This window comes from Sapajus apella, unplaced genomic scaffold (genome assembly GCF_009761245.1).
Source record: "Sapajus apella isolate SASKATOON/1434 unplaced genomic scaffold, GSC_monkey_1.0 scaffold51, whole genome shotgun sequence".
NCBI classification, from domain to species: Eukaryota; Metazoa; Chordata; class Mammalia; order Primates; family Cebidae; genus Sapajus; species Sapajus apella.
The window spans coordinates 3,238,070-3,254,582 of NW_022436991.1; the positions used below are offsets into that span (position 1 = coordinate 3,238,070).

At 48.3% G+C, this 16,513-nt stretch overlaps 1 protein-coding gene across 2 annotated transcripts in view; it reads left to right on the forward strand.

The window, feature by feature from the left end:
- LITAF (lipopolysaccharide induced TNF factor) overlaps positions 1–16,513 on the forward strand; it is a 41,294-nt gene that overhangs the window by 18,691 nt on the left and 6,090 nt on the right. For both annotated transcript variants that reach the window (XM_032242755.1, XM_032242754.1), the window contains exons 2-3: positions 12,287–12,511; positions 15,774–15,930. In XM_032242755.1, the coding sequence (XP_032098646.1) occupies positions 12,292–12,511; positions 15,774–15,930 (377 nt within the window). In that variant the 5' untranslated portion in view covers positions 12,287–12,291. The remainder of the gene's footprint in view (positions 1–12,286; positions 12,512–15,773; positions 15,931–16,513) is intronic.

Genomic DNA, 16,513 nt, shown 5'->3' on the forward strand with positions numbered 1-16,513 from the left:
TGTGTGTGTGTGTGTGTGTGTGTGTGTGTGTGTGTGTGTGTGTGTGTGTGAGACAAAATCTCATTGTGTTGGCCGGGCTGGAGTGCAGTGGCGCAACCTTGGCTCACTGCAGCCTCCGTCTCCTGGGCTCAAGCAGTTCTCCTGCCTCAGCCTCCCGAGTAGCTGGGATTACAGGCGCGTGTCACCACGCCCAGCTAATTTTTGTATTTTTAGTAGAGACGGGGTTTCACCGTGTTGGCCAGGCTGCTCTGGAACTTCTGACCTCAGGTGATCCACCTGCCTTGGCCTCCTGAACTGTGCTGGGATTCCAGGCGTGAGCCGCCGCTCCCGGCCTGTCCACGTTTTAGCCGTACTTGATCTCCTCCTGCCTGAACATCCCAGGGTGCCCTGTTGAGAAACAACACACGGTTCCCAGGAATCCTGGAGGAAACGAAGGACTCCAGGCTCAATTCAGGGATTCCAGTTCTTGAGCATATTTGGTGATGTGCTGGCATCTGCACCGTAAATCCTCCTGTTACCTTGAGCTGATCCGTGAGCCCATCTGTGTGGAGGCTTGTCATTGCATAAACATCTTCCTTTACAAATGTCGTTTTCTCAGATTCTGTATTAGGGCTAGTGGGGTAAGCCCCTCCCATTCATTTCTGCTTGTTTGTGTCTACTCCTTTTTTTTTTTTTTTTTTTTTTTGAGGTGGAGTTTCGCTCGTTACCCAGGCTGGAGTGCAATGGCGCGATCTCTGCTCACCGCAACCTCCGCCTCCTGGGTTCAGGCAATTCTCCTGCCTCAGCCTCCTGAGTAGCTGAGTAGCATGCGCCACCATGCCCAGCTAATTTTTTGTAGTTTTAGTAGAGACGGGGTTTCACCATGTTGACCAGGATGGTCTCGATCTCTTGACCTCGTGATCCACCCGCCTCGGCCTCCCAAAGTGCTGGGATTACAGGTGTGAGCCACCGCGCCCGGCCTGTTTGTGTCTACTCCTAAATCTTTTTCTCCCCCTGAAGTAGGATTTTCCTCGGTCCCCCAGGCTGATATGCAGTGGCACCATTATAGCTTACTTCATTCTCAACCTCCCAGGCTCAAGCAATCGGGGCATCCTCCAATCTCAGCCTCCCGAGTAGCTGGGACTATAGATATGTGCCACCACACCTTTTTTTTTTTTTTTTTTTTTTTTTTTTTGAGACAGTGTTTTGCTTTTGTTGCCCAGGCTGGAGTGCAAAGGCGTGAGCTCGGCTCACTGCAGTGTCTGCCTCCAGGGTTCAAGCGATTCTCCTGCCTCAGCCTCCAGTAAAGATGGGGTTTCTCTATGTTGCCCAGGCTGGTCTCGAACTTCTGAGCTCAAGCGATCCTCCTGCTTTGGCCTGCCCAAGTGTTGGGATTTTAGGCGTGAGCCCCCATGTCCGGCCTGCTCCCAAATCTTGATGCTATTCCAGATTGGGACTTGGTGTTCTTTTTCATACCTAGGTATTGCTTTCCACAAACTGTTAAAGTAGCAGAGTGACCAGCTTGTCCCTGTTTACCTGAAACTTTCCTGGATTTAGCACCAAATGTCCCACATCCAGAAAAACCCCTCTGTCCAAGGCATATGGGACAGTGGGTCAACCTATGAAGCATCCATAACATTTTGGGCCTCATTCTAGGTGTTGGGGGTGTAGATTTTAGTGTCAATTCCTGCTCTTATGGGAAGACAGATAAGTAAAGTAAAGTGCTTTATGACAAACAGCAACCACAAGTTAATAACAGCTGACGTGCACTGAGTACTTGTGTGTTCCATGTTGCTCTAGGTCCTTTTTGCAAATGGATTCATTTCATCCTTATGAGGAAGAAACTTATCAGTGTGCCCATTTTACAGATGGGAAAACTGAGGTACTAAAGTCATGCCCTGGGGCATGGGGGCTCCTGGAAGAACCCAGGGGATCTGGCTCCAGAGTCTGTGCCCTTGACCTCTGCACCACATAGAGAGGCTCTAGGAGGAATGAATTCTCCCTGGAGCAAGTCAGAAGGGACTTGTTGGAGGAGGTGACGTGCAAGCCGGGGTATGATGGGCAGAGAGGAATTTGCCAGACCCGTCAGGAAGGAGGCAAAAAAAGAGCATGCTTGTGACATATTGGGAACATCTAAGCAAGGCAGGTGTGGCAGGAGGTCACAGGACAGACTTCGTGGTTGGTGGGGACACCAGTGCATCCTGGGAATCCCCGCAGTCCCCGCCAACTGGGACCAGGAAGTTACGCTAGTCTAGAGCACAGTGACGAGTGTCAGAAAGACCCATGTGGCTTGATTTTAGACAAACGGGCCTGGGATGGACTGAAGCAAGAGCAGTGGCCAGCTTACAGGCTCGAGTTTGAAGGCCGTGGCTCTGGATAGTGAGGTAAGGGATTTCCACCGGTGTCTTTTTTTCCCCCCTTTTTATTGAAATGAAAATCACTGGAAGCCACTGAAAGGGTAGAAAAAAAAAAAGAAAGAAAAAGAAATAAATAGAGAAAAAGAAAAAAAAACAGAAAATCACATAAAGATAACCATTTAAAAGTGAATAATTCAAGGCTGGGTGTGGCAGCCCATGCCTGTAATCCCAGCACTTTGGGAGGCTGAGGCCGGTGGATTATTTGAGGTCAAGAGTTTGAGACCAGCCTGGCCAACGTGATGAAATCCTGTCTCTAATACAAATACAAAAATTAGCTGCGTGTGGTGGTGGGCGCCTGTAATCCCAGCTTACTAGGGAGGCTGCGGCAGAGAATCGCTTGAGCCTGGGAGGCAGAGGTTGCAGTGAGCCAAGATCGTACCATCCAGCCTGGGCGACAGATTGAGACTCCGTCTCATAAAAAAGGATAATTCATTGGCATTTAGTAAGTTCATGAACCTGGGAGGCGGAGGTTGCAATGAGCCAAGATTGTGCAACCATCAGCTTCCATCTGGTTCCAGAACATTTTCATCATCCCCAAAAGAACCCCATACCCATTGCCTCCCACACCACTCTGTATCGCTGTGAATTCACTTATTTTGGGCCTTTCATCTCAATGGAATCCTTCGATCCGTAGCTCTCAAAGTTCATTCTAGCGCCGTCTTGTAGCTCAAATGATCAGTGATAAAACTGGTAGGCTGGCCACCCCAGGCATCCCAAAGTCTGATTTTGCGTTTAGGATTCAAGGTTGTACTTACCTAGCAGGAGTGATGCCATAATCACGAACATGGTTTTCCCAGGGTGAGGCGTATCCATTACACTCCCCTGCGATCTCCCCATTAAAAAAACAAACAAACAAAAGATTCAAAATTCAGGCCGGGCGCGGTGGCTCAAGCCTGTAATCCCAGCACTTTGGGAGGCCGAGGCGGGTGGATCACGAGGTCAAGAGATCGAGACCGTCCTGGTCAACATGGTGAAACCCCATCTCTACTAAAAATACAAAAAATTAGCTGGGCATGGTGGCGCGTGCCTGTAATCCCAGCTACTCAGGAGGCTGAGGCAGGAGAATTGCCTGAACCCAGGAGGCGGAGGTTGCGGTGAGCCGAGATGGCGCCATTGCACTCCAGCCTGGGTAACAAGAGCAAAACTCCATCTAAAAAAAAAAAAAAAAAGATAAAGATTCAAAATTCGAGACAGGATTTTGACCGGCAGGTTTGATTCAAACATTGAATGAACCCCTGCTTGGGTGAACAAGGAGTCAGTTGACTTCCAGGACCTTGTGGTGAGCACCTGAAGTAGCAGCTGACACTGGCCTATTCCAGAGAATTCTGAGGCTGTTGAGGCCGAATTGTTTTGAAGCAGATCTGTTGCTGAAAGTGACGTCCTTGTGCTGCGTTCCGAGGATTCCAGATCAATGTGTTAATATCAATATCAGTTCAGGGTGCAGATGATCGCTGGCTCTGACACTGTGGCTTTGGGGATTCCTGGGTTTTCTGCCTCCGCTTTAAACAGAGTGATATTAATTAAACTGAGGCCGGGCATGGTGGCTCACACCTGTAATCTCCGCACTTTGGGAGGCTGAGGCGCGTGGATCACTTGAAGTCAGGGGTTGGAGAGTGGCCTGGCCAACAGGGTGAAACCCTGTGTCTACTAAAAATACAAAAAATCAGCCAGGTTTAGTGGCAGGTGCCTGTAATCCCAGCTTCTCAGGAGGCTGATGCAGGAGAATCCTTTGAACCTGGAGGCGGAGGTTGCAGTGAGCCGAGATTGTGCCACTGCCCTCCAGCCTCGTGACAGAATGAGACTCTCAAAACAAAAACAAACTGAGACAGAGATGCTCTCTGGGTCAGAATGAGACTCTCAAAACAAAAACAAACTGAGACAGAGATGCTCTCTGGGTTGACAAACACAGCCCGCAGTCCTTTGTCTTGTGATAAGGTCTTGAAGCAGTAAATATGCAGCTTTGGGCACTCTGCCTCCAAGGAAATTCTGAGCTCTCTCCCCTTTCCCCATATGAGAGGGCAGAGTTTTGTGACTTTCCACCCTCCGCTGATTGTTAAGGTTCTGTTGCCTGTTTTCTAAGAAGCAGGTCACTTAGAATTGCAAAATGCCCAGTGACACAATGAGTTGGAACCCATCATTGGCAGGTATTTTTTTCGTTGCATCATCACAAGTGTGTGGTGTGACAGTGTGTAGTAAACGCGCTTTCATGCATTAGGGAGGTAGAAAGAGCTGATTCCTCAAGAGTTCAGATGTGTTGCTTCTACCGAGGCTGTATGTTCGTTTCATGGTTTTTCTATTTTTAAAAAATTTCTGGCTAGGCACGGTGGCTCACACCTGTGATCCCAGCTCTCTAGAAGTCCAAGGCAGGCTTGGACTCCCTGAGGTTGGGAGTTTGAGACCAGCCTGGCCAACATGGTGAAATCTTGTCTCTACTAAAAAAATACAAATATTGGCTGGTGGTGTTGGCAGGCGCCAGCTACTTGGGAGGCTGAGGCAGGAAACTTGCTTGAGCCTGGGAAGCAGAGGCTGCAGTGAGCTGAGATCACGCCACTGCACTCCAGCCTGGGCGACAGAGTGAGACTCTGTCTCAAGAAAAAAAAAAGTTATTATAAGTTTTTGTTTAGAAATAAGGTCTCACTCTGTCACCCAGGCTAGGGTGCAGTGGTGTGATCACAGCTCACTGTAACCTCAGACTCCCGGGCTCAAGCAATATCCCACCTCAGCCTCCGGAGTAGCTGGGACTGCAAGTGTGTGCCACCATATCTGGCTAATATATATTTTTAATTTAAATTTTTTAAAAAAGATTATTTTTATATATGATTTTGTGACCCTACTTTTTTTTTATTTTCTCTTTGTTTTGAGACAGAGTCTCGCTCTGTCATCCAGGCTAGAGCGCAGTGGCGTGATCATAGCGTATTGCAGCTTCAAACTCCTGGGCTTAGGTGATCCTCCTGCCTCAGCCTCCAGAGTAGCTGGGAACACAGGCACCTGCCACCACGCCCGGCTGATTTTTGTATCTTTTATAGAGACATGGTCTGAATTTGTTTCCCAGGCTGGTCTCAAACTCTTGGACTCAAGTGATCCGCCCACCTCGGCCTCCCAAAGTGCCGGGCTTACAGACGTGATCCACCATGCCTCGGGAAGAATATTGTTGAGAGCTGGAGTGAGGAAAATTTTGGGTGAAAAGGGACCCCAAGATATCCCAAGTGGCATATTTATAGATGTGAAAGTGATTCCGCAGCTGGGCCTATCAGATCCAAATTCTCCACGGATCAGGAATGCCTCCTTTTCCTTTTCTGTCACCAGTGGTCACATTTGGCTGCTTAATTTCTGGGCTCCAGTGCCGCATGGAAATGTGGGGCCGCCTGTTCAAAAGTGTTCAGAATTTCTTTTCTTTCTTTTCTTTTTTTTTTTTTTTTTTTTTTGAGACGGAGACTTGCACTTGCCCAGGCTGGGGGCAGCGGCAAGCTCTTGGCTCACTGATGCAGCCTCTGTCTCCCCGGTTCACTGTGTGGAGAGGCCAGGCCCGGTGGCTCATGCCTGTGATCCTGGCACTTTGAGAGGCTGAGGCAGGATTGCTTGAGCCCAGGAGTTTGTGACCAGCCTGGGCAGCATAGCAAGACCCTGTCTCTAGGAAAAATTAAAAAATTATCCAGGCATAGTGACACACACCTGTAGTTCCAGCTACTCCAGAGGCTGAGACAGAAGGATTGTTGGAATCTATGAGTTCTAGGCTGCGGTGAGCTATGATCATGCCACTGTTCTCCAGCCTGGGCAACAGAGCAAGACCCTGTTTCTTTCTTTTTTCTTTTCTTATTTTATTTTTGAGGCAGAATCTCCCTCTGTTGCCCAGGCTGGAGTGCAATGGCCAGATTTTAGCTCACTGCAACTTCTGCCTCCCAGGTTCAAGTGATTCTCCTACCTCAGCCTCCTGAGTAGCTGGGATTACAGGCACGGGTCACCATGTCTGGCTAATTTTTACATTTTTAGTAGAGACGGGGTTTCACCAATTTGGTTAGGCTGGTCTTGAACTTCTGACTTTGGGATCTGCCTGCCTCGGCCTCCCAAAGTGCTGGGATTACAGGTGTGAGCCACTGTGCCCAGCCTTTAAAAAAAAAAAAAAAAAAGACACTGTGGAGAGTGTGTGTGTGAGTTTAGGGTGAGAGGGACTAATTGCTGTTCCTAAGAGTTTCATAGTTGGGGGGGTGATGAGGAGGGGGATGGTTGGTGGGTGGGCCTCTTATCCCAGGAGATAAGCCAAATTGAAATGAAGATGCAAAACAAGAAAACAAAATGGCACTAACCATAGTGGCATTTCCTGGCCTTGGGGCCTGAGGGAAGGAAGACTGTGGAATTTATTAAGAAAGCTTCCAGCGGTTGGACGGGTGGTTGATCCCAGCACTTTGGGAGGCCAAGGCGGGTGGATCACGAGGTCAAGAGATCAGACCATCTTGGCCAACATGGTGAAACCCATTAGCCGGACGTGGTGGCACATGCCTGTAATCCCAGCTTGGAAGGCTGAGGCAGGAGAATTGCTTGAACCCAGGAGGCGGAGGTTGTGGTGAGCCGAGAATGCGCCACTGCACTCCAGACTGGGCAACAAGAGCGAAACTACTTCTCAAAAAAAAAAAAAAAAAAAACAAAAACAAAGAAAGCAAGCTTCCAGCAATTTTGAGTCTTTTTTACTATTCTGGCCTGTTGCTCTTGTTCTTTTCAGAATTATAAATGTGTTTGTGTGGCTGTTTGGTCTCAAAGCAATGCTCAAAAGTGGCAGGGTCTCGAAGTCCCAGATCGGATGTGACCACATGAAAGACAGTCTCAATAAAGGGGGAGAGGTGGGGGGCAAGGTCTGAATTTCCAGAAACTGGGTCCCACCCGTCCTTTAAAGGTCATCAGAAGAATGCTCCTGTCCTCCCATCCCCCACACTTGTATGACTCTTTAAAAATGCAACTTCCTTTCTTTGGGAGGAGAGGCTGTGGTTTTGCAGGAATTGCACTGCTGCTCAGTTCAGTTACTGCCTCTTGGAGGTTTAGGATGCCCCAGGCCTTGTTTTCCCTCAAAGCATTTCCTTGGCAATCACGGCGAACCGGACCAACCATTCTACTTGAGGATTTCTGTACACATTGGCGTTTTCTAGTATTGTAAGTTTCTATATGAGTCAGTCTTCATCATAAATCGTGGAGGTCAGTCTGGGGCTGTGATGGTTCAACCGGATGTAGGTCCCTCCAGAGCCCCAAGGTGCCATGTCGTTCCCTTTGCTGGAAGTTTTGACAAGGCCAGAAGCAGATGTCGGGGCTTCCTGGGGCCATCTGGGAGGGCCGTCAGCCAACTTCAGAGGCGAGCTGGGACTTCTGCGTTTCTGTTCCTGTATGTTGGAGGAAACTGGCAACAAGCCGCAAACCACTTTACACCTGACGTCAGCCTTGGTGTTAAACCCGAGCTTGTTTTCACAGATGCCTCCTGCGATCTCATTGCACCCCCTCTGCCCTCCTGCTCCTGTGGCCTTCTCTGCTTTGCTTCTTGCACCTCTTACAGACCTTCTGTCTCGTCTGTCTTTTCTGAGGCTGGGCATTTCCCCTTCTCTATAATCTTCTGTGACTCCCATGGCTCATAGCTTTGCTGTGTATTAGGAGCAGAAAGCAGGCTTCATTAGGTTATTTAAAATTTTTCAGTAGCCACTTTTTTTCTTTTTTGAGATGGAGTCTCACTCTGTGCCCCAGGCTGGAGTGCAGTGGCATGATCTTGGCTCGTGGCAACCTTTGCCTCCCAGGTTCAAGTGATTCTCCAGCCTCAGGCTCCTGGGATTACGGGTGCCTGAGGCAGGAGAATCACTTGAACTTGTAACTGGGATTACTGGTGCTCACCACTACACCCGGCTAATTTTTGTATTTTTAGTAGAGATGGGGTTTCGCCATGTTGGTCAGGTTGGTCTCGAACTCCTGACCTCAAATGATCTACCCGCCTCAGCCTCTCAAAGTGCTGGGATTACAGGAATGAGCCACCGCACCTAGTTGTCATGATTTAATTTATTTTTGAGACACAGTCTCACTCTGTTGCCCAGGCTGGAGTGGAATGGTGGGATCTCAGCTCACTGCAACCTCCGCCTCCCAGGTTCAAGCGATTCTTTTGCCTCAGCCCCCTGAGTAGCTGGGATTACAGGTGCCTGCTACCATGTCTGGCTAATTTTTGTATTTTTAGTAGACACAGGGTTTCACCATGTTGGCCAGGCTGCTCTTGACCTCCTGACCTCGGGCAATCCACGTACCTCGGCCTCCCAAAGTGCTGGGATTATAGGTGTGAGCCATCGTGTCTGGCCTGTTTTTTATTTATTTTATTTTATGTTTTTGAGACAGAGTCTCATCCAGGCTGGAGTGCAGTGGCACAGTCACGGCTCACTTGAACCCCTGGGCTTACGTGATTCTTCCACCTCAGTCTCCCAAGTAGCTGTGACCACAGGGGTGCACCACCATGTCTGGCTAATTTTTATTTTTTTTTTGTAGAGACGATGTCTTCTGGTGTTGCCCAGGCTGATCTAAACTCCTGGGCTCATGCCATCCACCTGCCTCAGCCTCCCAAATTCCTGGGATGATACATGTGAGCCACCACGCCTGGCCTAGTAACACATATTACAAGATACAAAGTAACAGATGAAATTAACAATACATTTTATTTAACTCTATATATCTAAGCTGTGATCATTTTAATATGTCAATATAAGAAATTATTGGCCAGGCTCGGTGGCTCATGCTGGTAATCCCTGCGCTTTGGGAGGCCGAGGTGGGCGGATCACCTGAGGTTGGGAGTTTAAGACCAGCCTGACCAACATGGAGAAACGTCTACTAAAAATACAAAATTAGCCGGGTGTGGTGACGCATGCCCGTAATTCCAGCTACTCGGGAAGCTGAGGCAGGAGAATCGCTTGAACCCAGGAGGCGGAGGTTGCGGTGAGCTGAGATCACGCCATTGCACTCCAGCCTGGGCGACAAGAGTGAAACTCTTTCTCAAAAAAAAAAAAAAAAAAAGAAAAAAGAAATTATTGAGATATTTTACATTCGTTTTTCCCTGCTAAGTTTTGAAACCCAGGGTATATTTTATATTGACATTCCATCCCAAATTGAAGGCTAAATTTTCATCAAAAACATTTTGGTCTAATCAGTGTTCACCAAATTTACTTTTGAAAAAGTAGATTCGTCTACCCAGGTTGTCCCAGACTTACATAAACACTTCCCAATCATTGAATTGTTAGTTTTTAACATTTAAGTTGCTTAAATACAAGTAAAAATTCATTGGCAAATAGATGAAAAAAAGCTAAGGAAAAAAAATTCAGTTCCTCACTCCCACTAGCTAATTTTTTTGTTTTCTTTTAGAGATAGAGTGTTGCTCTGTTGCCCGGGCTAGAGTGCAGTGACACGGTCATGGCTCACTGTAGCCACCACCTCCTAGACTCAAGTGGTCCTCCTACCTCAGCCTCTTGGGTAGCTGGGAACACCAGGGTGCACCACCATGCCTGGCTAATTCTTTTCATTTTAAAAATATTGTAGAGACAGGGTCTCACTATGTTGTCTAGGCTGGTCTTGAACTTCTGGGCTCAAGAGATGCAACTCCCAAGAGGCGTTGACCTCCCAAAGTGCTGGAATTATAGTCACGAGCCCCTGTACCCGGCTGCAAGATACATTTTAAGCGCCCACCAGCCCTACATGACAGGTGCTGCTATATTGGGCAGCATATACAGACCATTTCCATCATCACAGGAGGGTCTGTTGTACAGATCTCTGATAGAATGAAGTCTTGAACACGTGTTTTCCAAGGAACTGTACATATTTTCTAAAACACTGCCCCAACCCATCTTTACTTACTGACTTTATCATGTTCACTCCCCCCTACACCTAATTTTGTTTTGTTCTGTTTGTTTGTTTTTGAGACAGAGTCTCACCCTGTTGCCCAGGCCAGAGTGTATTGGTGTGATCACTGCTCACTGCAGCCTCAACCTCCCAGGACTAAGCAATCCTCCTGCCTCAGCCTCCTAAGAGCTGGGATTACAGGTGTGTGCCACTACACCTGGCTACTTTTTTGATTTGTTGTAGAGACAGGGTCTCACTATGTTGCCCAGGCTGGTCTTAAACTCCTGGACTCAAGAGATCATCCTGTCGCGCCCTTCCAAAGTACTGGGATTACAGGCACGAGCCACTGTGCCCAGTCCTTTTGTTTTAGAGATGGGGGTCTCACCATGTTGCCCAGACTAGTCTTGAGATCCTGGGCTCAGGCTGTCTTCCCACCTCGGCCCTGCAAAGTGCTGGGATTACAGGTGTGAGCCACTGCACCTGGTCGCTATTTCCACTTGGAGGTGAATGCTCTTCCTTTGGTTCTGCCAGAGGTCTCTTCTTTGGGGCTTGGTTTAGAGGCAGGGCTTCCGAGAAAGACTCTACGCTTCTCCCTGCAGTGGGATTAATTGCTGCCTCGGCTTCCCATGAGTTCTAGAAAATGAGGCAGACAGTGTGGGGAGAGGGGAGAGGCGGCCAGCCTGTCCGAGCCCTGGGCTGTGGCTCGCTGCCCTGGAGCCTGGTTTCCCGTTTCTCCCGAGACGGGTTTGAATGGCTCTGCTAAGGCAGCCTGAAACCTGCCCAGTTAGAAAAACAGCCACATACAAAGAACAGCACTGTGTCTGCCTCCAGCTGCCCCGTGGCCGCTGGAGCATCGAACGTCAGACAGAAGCACACTCCGGGTGCAGGGTGAAATTCTAGGCAAGCAGCAGGTCTGCCAGGGCTGGAGGGAAATCCTTTCTTTGCCCTCACAAAAGAAAATGTGTGCCTGGCTACTCTGGTGCTCATTTTTCAGATGGGAACTGGAGTCTATGTGTATTTCCCTCTTAAAAAGCTGTAACACACAGGCTGGGCGAGGTGGCTCACACCTTTAATCCCAGCACGTTGGGAGGCCAAGGCGGGAGGATCACTTGTGCCCAGGAGTTCAACACCAGTCTGGACAACAAAATGAGACCTACCCCCGTCTCTAGAAAAAAACTAAAATATTAGCTGGGTGTGGTGGTGCATGCCTGTAGTCCCAGCTATCTGGGAGGCTGACGCAGGAAGATCACCAGAGTCCAGATGGTGGGGGCTGCAGTGAGCCGAGATCGTACCACTGCACTCTAGCCTGGGCAACAGAGTGAGATCCTGTCTCAAAAAAATAAAACAAAAAACAAAACTATAACATACATACAAAAAGGGATATACATCTTCATTGAACAGCTCAGAATTTTTCAGAATGAGCATACCTCTGTAACCAGCCCCTAGATGGAAAAAGAGAACAGGACCTGCCCCCACAAAGACCCCCTCATACCAGATTCTTCTTCCTCTCCCAAGAGCAAGTGTCCCATGGACTCATTTTGCCTATTTTCTGACCTTTATTTGAATAGCATCATGCAATGTACATTTGGTGGCATCTGGCCCGTTTGCTATTTCCGATAGTTTGTGGTGGTTTTTTGAATGCCTTTGTCTTTTCTGTTACCTGAAACAGTGAAAACCACAGTGGTTTTTAAAAAGACGAACAGCAGCACCAGATATGGAAGATAGACAGGTCATTGGTAATGGTTTAAGATGTGAAGAAGAAACTGCCCATATTTGGTTGATGTTTCCACTTGAGATTTTCTAGGTTTTGGTGATTTTGGGTAGTAATTGTTTACTTTTTGATTTTTATTTAGGGAATCCCTTAAGATAAGAATTCTGAGGTCTTGAAGGGACATGAACCCCCTTCCTGGCTTTTGGACAAAGCTGGATAGAAGTCATTTTCTCAGATTTTCTGTTTGCCAGAAAGAAAATTGAAGACCTGGGTGAGAAAGAGAGAGAGGCAGAGATCAATTTAATTTCTTATCTGGTATGTTCTGTTTCTGTTTCAGGTAAAATGTCGGTTCCAGGACCTTACCAAGCGGCCACTGGGCCTTCCTCGGCGCCATCCGCACCTCCATCCTACGAAGAGACGGTGGCTGTTCACAGTTACTACCCCACGCCTCCGGCTCCCATGCCTGGGCCAGCCACGGGGCTTGTGGCAGGGCCCGATGGGAAAGGCATGGGCCCTCCTTTGTATTACACGCAGCCAGTGGCCGTCCCCAATAACAATCCAAGTACGTGTGGCCTCCTAGGCCCCCCTTACCATTCCTGGGTTGTCCACCCTGAGACTCAGGAGAGTGGGAATCAGGAGAGTGACCGAAGGGACTCTGCCACAGTCTAAGTGAAGTGCCATTACGTTCCAGTTTTCCCCCCATACCTTGAAGTTTCACAAATAGTCATTTGGGTTCCGTGCTGGTGAGGCTCATGGCTTTTCCATAATAAAGTATGGTTTAGGATCTTTCCCACTGTTATAAGTAAAATTTCGATGCCGAAAAAGAAATAGCACTCAAAGATACGTCCTCTCGGCAAGGTAGTTTACTTCAATAGAAGGGTGCGGGCGAACGGACGGAGCAGTGATGGCCACCGCTTGGACAACGGGGTGGCGGGGTACTTATGCCTGGCGGGGGTCATCCCTACTGCCTTGTCGTCCCCTACTGACTAGGGTTAGACTGCACGAACTAGACTAATCCCACTGAACAGGGGTCCGAGCTGGATTGGCAGGGTGGGCATTTGGGCGGGAAGGACGGGTTATGGGCATGGATGAGTCAGAATGGGGGGTGGGTACAGATGTGACCTACCGATGAACCAGTGGAGAGGGTTGTTTACTGGAATCACAAGGAAGTTAAACTTTAAAATAGAGATTTAAAGAATAGGAGAGCTGGACATACTGACATACTGATTCTTTGAAGAGAACCTTGGGGTTCGTTAGAATGCCATCATCACCGCATACGAATCTTTTGGCATGTCTCACGGAGGCACAACCCACTTTCTTCTGAGAATGGGGGTTTGTGGTCTTAAGGGCCCCCGCCCTTCCTGCTGAGGTCTGATGTAGAACCTCTGCCTCCAGGCCAGAGCCAAGATAGGAACAGGGAGCAGAAGGTGTCCGAGCAACGTGTGACTGTTTTCACGCTAGCTTGCCCTCAATGCTACTTGCTCTTTTGCTTTTGAGCGACTGCACTTCGGTGCGTCCTTCTGCCCAAGTGTTCTTGGTATGTCGCTGCTTCAGCATCACGAGCAGTTTTGGGAGAAATCTTTAGCTCAGAGGGGGCCCGTGAATCAGACTGCCTGGGTTCACCTACCCTCTTGTGCCTCAGCTTCCCCATTTGTAAAATAGTTTTCATCGAGTACCTGTTTACCGCTCTCAGTGGGGTGTTAACACGAGAAGTTCTGTGTGCCACATACAGAGTCCTCATTCGATAAAAGTGAACTCTTACTGTTGCGTTCAAGTTATAGGACCCCTTGAGCTGGAAGAGGATGAGATAATGACTTTAGACTCTTAGACCATGCTGTGATCAATAAATAACTTACTCTTTTCTTTTTTTTTTTTTTGTGAAATAGGGTCTCACTGTGTTGCCCGGGCTAGAGTGCAGTGATGCAATTATAGCTCACTACAGCCTGTATCTCCTGGGCTCAAGTGATCTTCCCACCTCAGTCTCTGGAATAGCTAAGACTACAGGCATACACCACCACACCTGGCTAATTGTTACATTTTTGTAGAAACGGGGTCTCACTATGTTACCAGGTTGATCTTTAACTCCTAAACTCAAATGATCTTCCCACCACGCTTGGCCTCCCAAAGTTGATAATCCTGTTAACGTGAGCCACTGAGCCTGGCCCGAGTAACTTATTCTTGAACCCCAAAAACACTTAATAAAATGTGTGAACTGGGCATAGTGGCGTACGCCTGTAATCCCAGCTACTGAGGAGGCTGAGGCAGGAGGATCACCTGAGGCCAGGAGTTCAAGACCCGCCTGAGTGACATAGTGAGACCTTGTCTCTATGAAAATAAAATTAGCTGAGTGTGATGGCTTGCAACTGTAGTCCCAGCTACTTGGGAGGCTGAGGAGGGAGGATTGCTTGAAGCCAGGAGGTTGAGGCTGCAGTGAGCTGTTATTGTACCCCTGCACTCCAGCCTGGGAGACAGAACAAGACCCTGCCCCTAAAAAATTTTTTTTAAAAATTAACATAAATGCTAAAGTATGATTCAATACTACTTTTCTGGAAGGAGGGTCCTTCTATGAGTATTTCTAAGTTTAGTTAACTCTAGGCAGTAGTTAATTTCCATTGGTTATGTAAATGGCACTCTAACAATATAAAAAGGAACAGAAGGAAGTCGCTTTGACAAAAATATGAGCTTAACAACTGAAGTGCTTGATGATTTTCATCACCCTGGATTCTCTTCCTTTTTTTTTTTTGGAGACAGAGTCTTACTCTGTTGCCCAGGCTGGAGTGTGGTGACATGATCTCAGCTCATCGCAACCTCTGCCTCCTGGGTTCACGTGATTCTCCAGCCTCAGCCTCCCGAGTAGCTGGGACTACAGGCACGTGCCACCATGCCTGGCTAATTTTTGTCTTTTTAGTAGAGATGGGGTTTCACCACGTAGGCCAGGCTGGTCTTGAACTCCTGACCTCAGGTCATCCACCGCCCTCAACCTCCCAAAGTGCTGGGATTACAGATGTGAGCCACCGTGCCAGGCCTGGATTCTCTTCTGGTTCTTGTGAATGTCCACACATGTTTTCACTTAGCCGTTTCTTCCTAGCATTATTTCATATTTCATTTCTTACATCAACACAGCTCACAAGCTTATTGTCTTACAGAGTTGGCCTGCATTTCCCGGCGTGGTAAACTCCCCCTTTATCATTGGGTGCCAGAGATTATCAAAGGATCTGTGTTGATCAGGAGCTGCTAGACACAGTGTGAGACTGGTTAAAATTTATTTATTTATTTATTTATTTATTTTTGAGACCAAGTCTCGCTCTGTTGCCCAGGCTGGAGTGCAGTGGCGCTATCATGACTCACTGCAGCCTCAAGCTCTCAGACTCAAGTGATCCTCCCACCTCAGCCTCCTGAGTAGCTGGGACTACAGGCATTCACCACTCTGCCTGACTAATTTTTATAGTTTTTTGTAGAGATGAGGTCTTGTCATGTTGCCTAGGTTGATCTCGAGCTCCTGGTCTCAAGTGATCCTCCACCTCGTCATCCCAAAATGTTGGGATTATAGGCGTAAACCCCCATGCCCGGCCCGCCTTGTATGAGGCTGAATCATACTCGGTGGATAGATGAACCCCGATGTGTTAATTCATTCGTCCGTCAATGGACACTTGAGTTCCTTCCCCTTTGGGCCCTCCTAGATAGCGAAACGATGACCACATGCTATGAACATGGATGTACAGATAGAATATTTGCCGGCATCCCTGCATTCCCCTCTGTTCTGTAGCGAACGCTGTGGCCTTGTTTCCTGAGCAGCCTGTGTTTGCCCCTCTCCCTTCCATCAGTTGCCGTGCAGACGGTCTATGTGCAGCAGCCCATCTCCTTGGCGGACCGCCCCGTCCAGATGTGTTGTCCTTCCTGCAACAAGATGATCCTGAGTGAGCTGTCCTATCACGCCGGTGCTCTGACCTGGCTGTCCTGCGGGAGCTTGTGCCTGCTGGGGTGAGTCTGCCTCCTGTGTGGCCCCAAGACCTCCTGCCCTTCTCTCTGGGTGCTGCGGGTGGTGGCGGGGGCAGGGGGTGGTTCTCAACTGGAGCATAGTGACATTGTGCCAGACAGTTCGTTCACTCTCTTTCTTTCTCTCTCTCCCCCTTTTGCTTTCTCTTTCTCTGTCTTTCCTTTTCCCTTTCTTTCTTTCTTTCTCTCTCTCCCTCTCTTTCCTTCTTTCTTTCTTTCTTTTTCTTTCTTTCTTCTTCTCTTTCCTTTTCTTTTCTTTCCTTCTTTCCTTCTCTTTCTCCATTTCTTCCTTTCTCTCTTTTTCTTTCTCTCTTTTTTTTTTTTCTCTCTCTTTCTTTCCTTTCTTCCTTTCCTTCTCTTTCTTTTCCAGAGGAGTCTTGCTCTGTCACCCAGGCTGGAGTGCAGTGGTATGATCTCGGCTCACTACAAGTTCCACCTCCCAGGTTCAAGCGATTGTCCTGTCTCAGCCTCCCGAGTAGCTGGGACTACAGGCGCCCGTCACCGTGGCTGGCCAATTTTTGTATTTAGTAAAGACAGGGTTTCACCATGTTGGCCAGGCTGGTCTCAA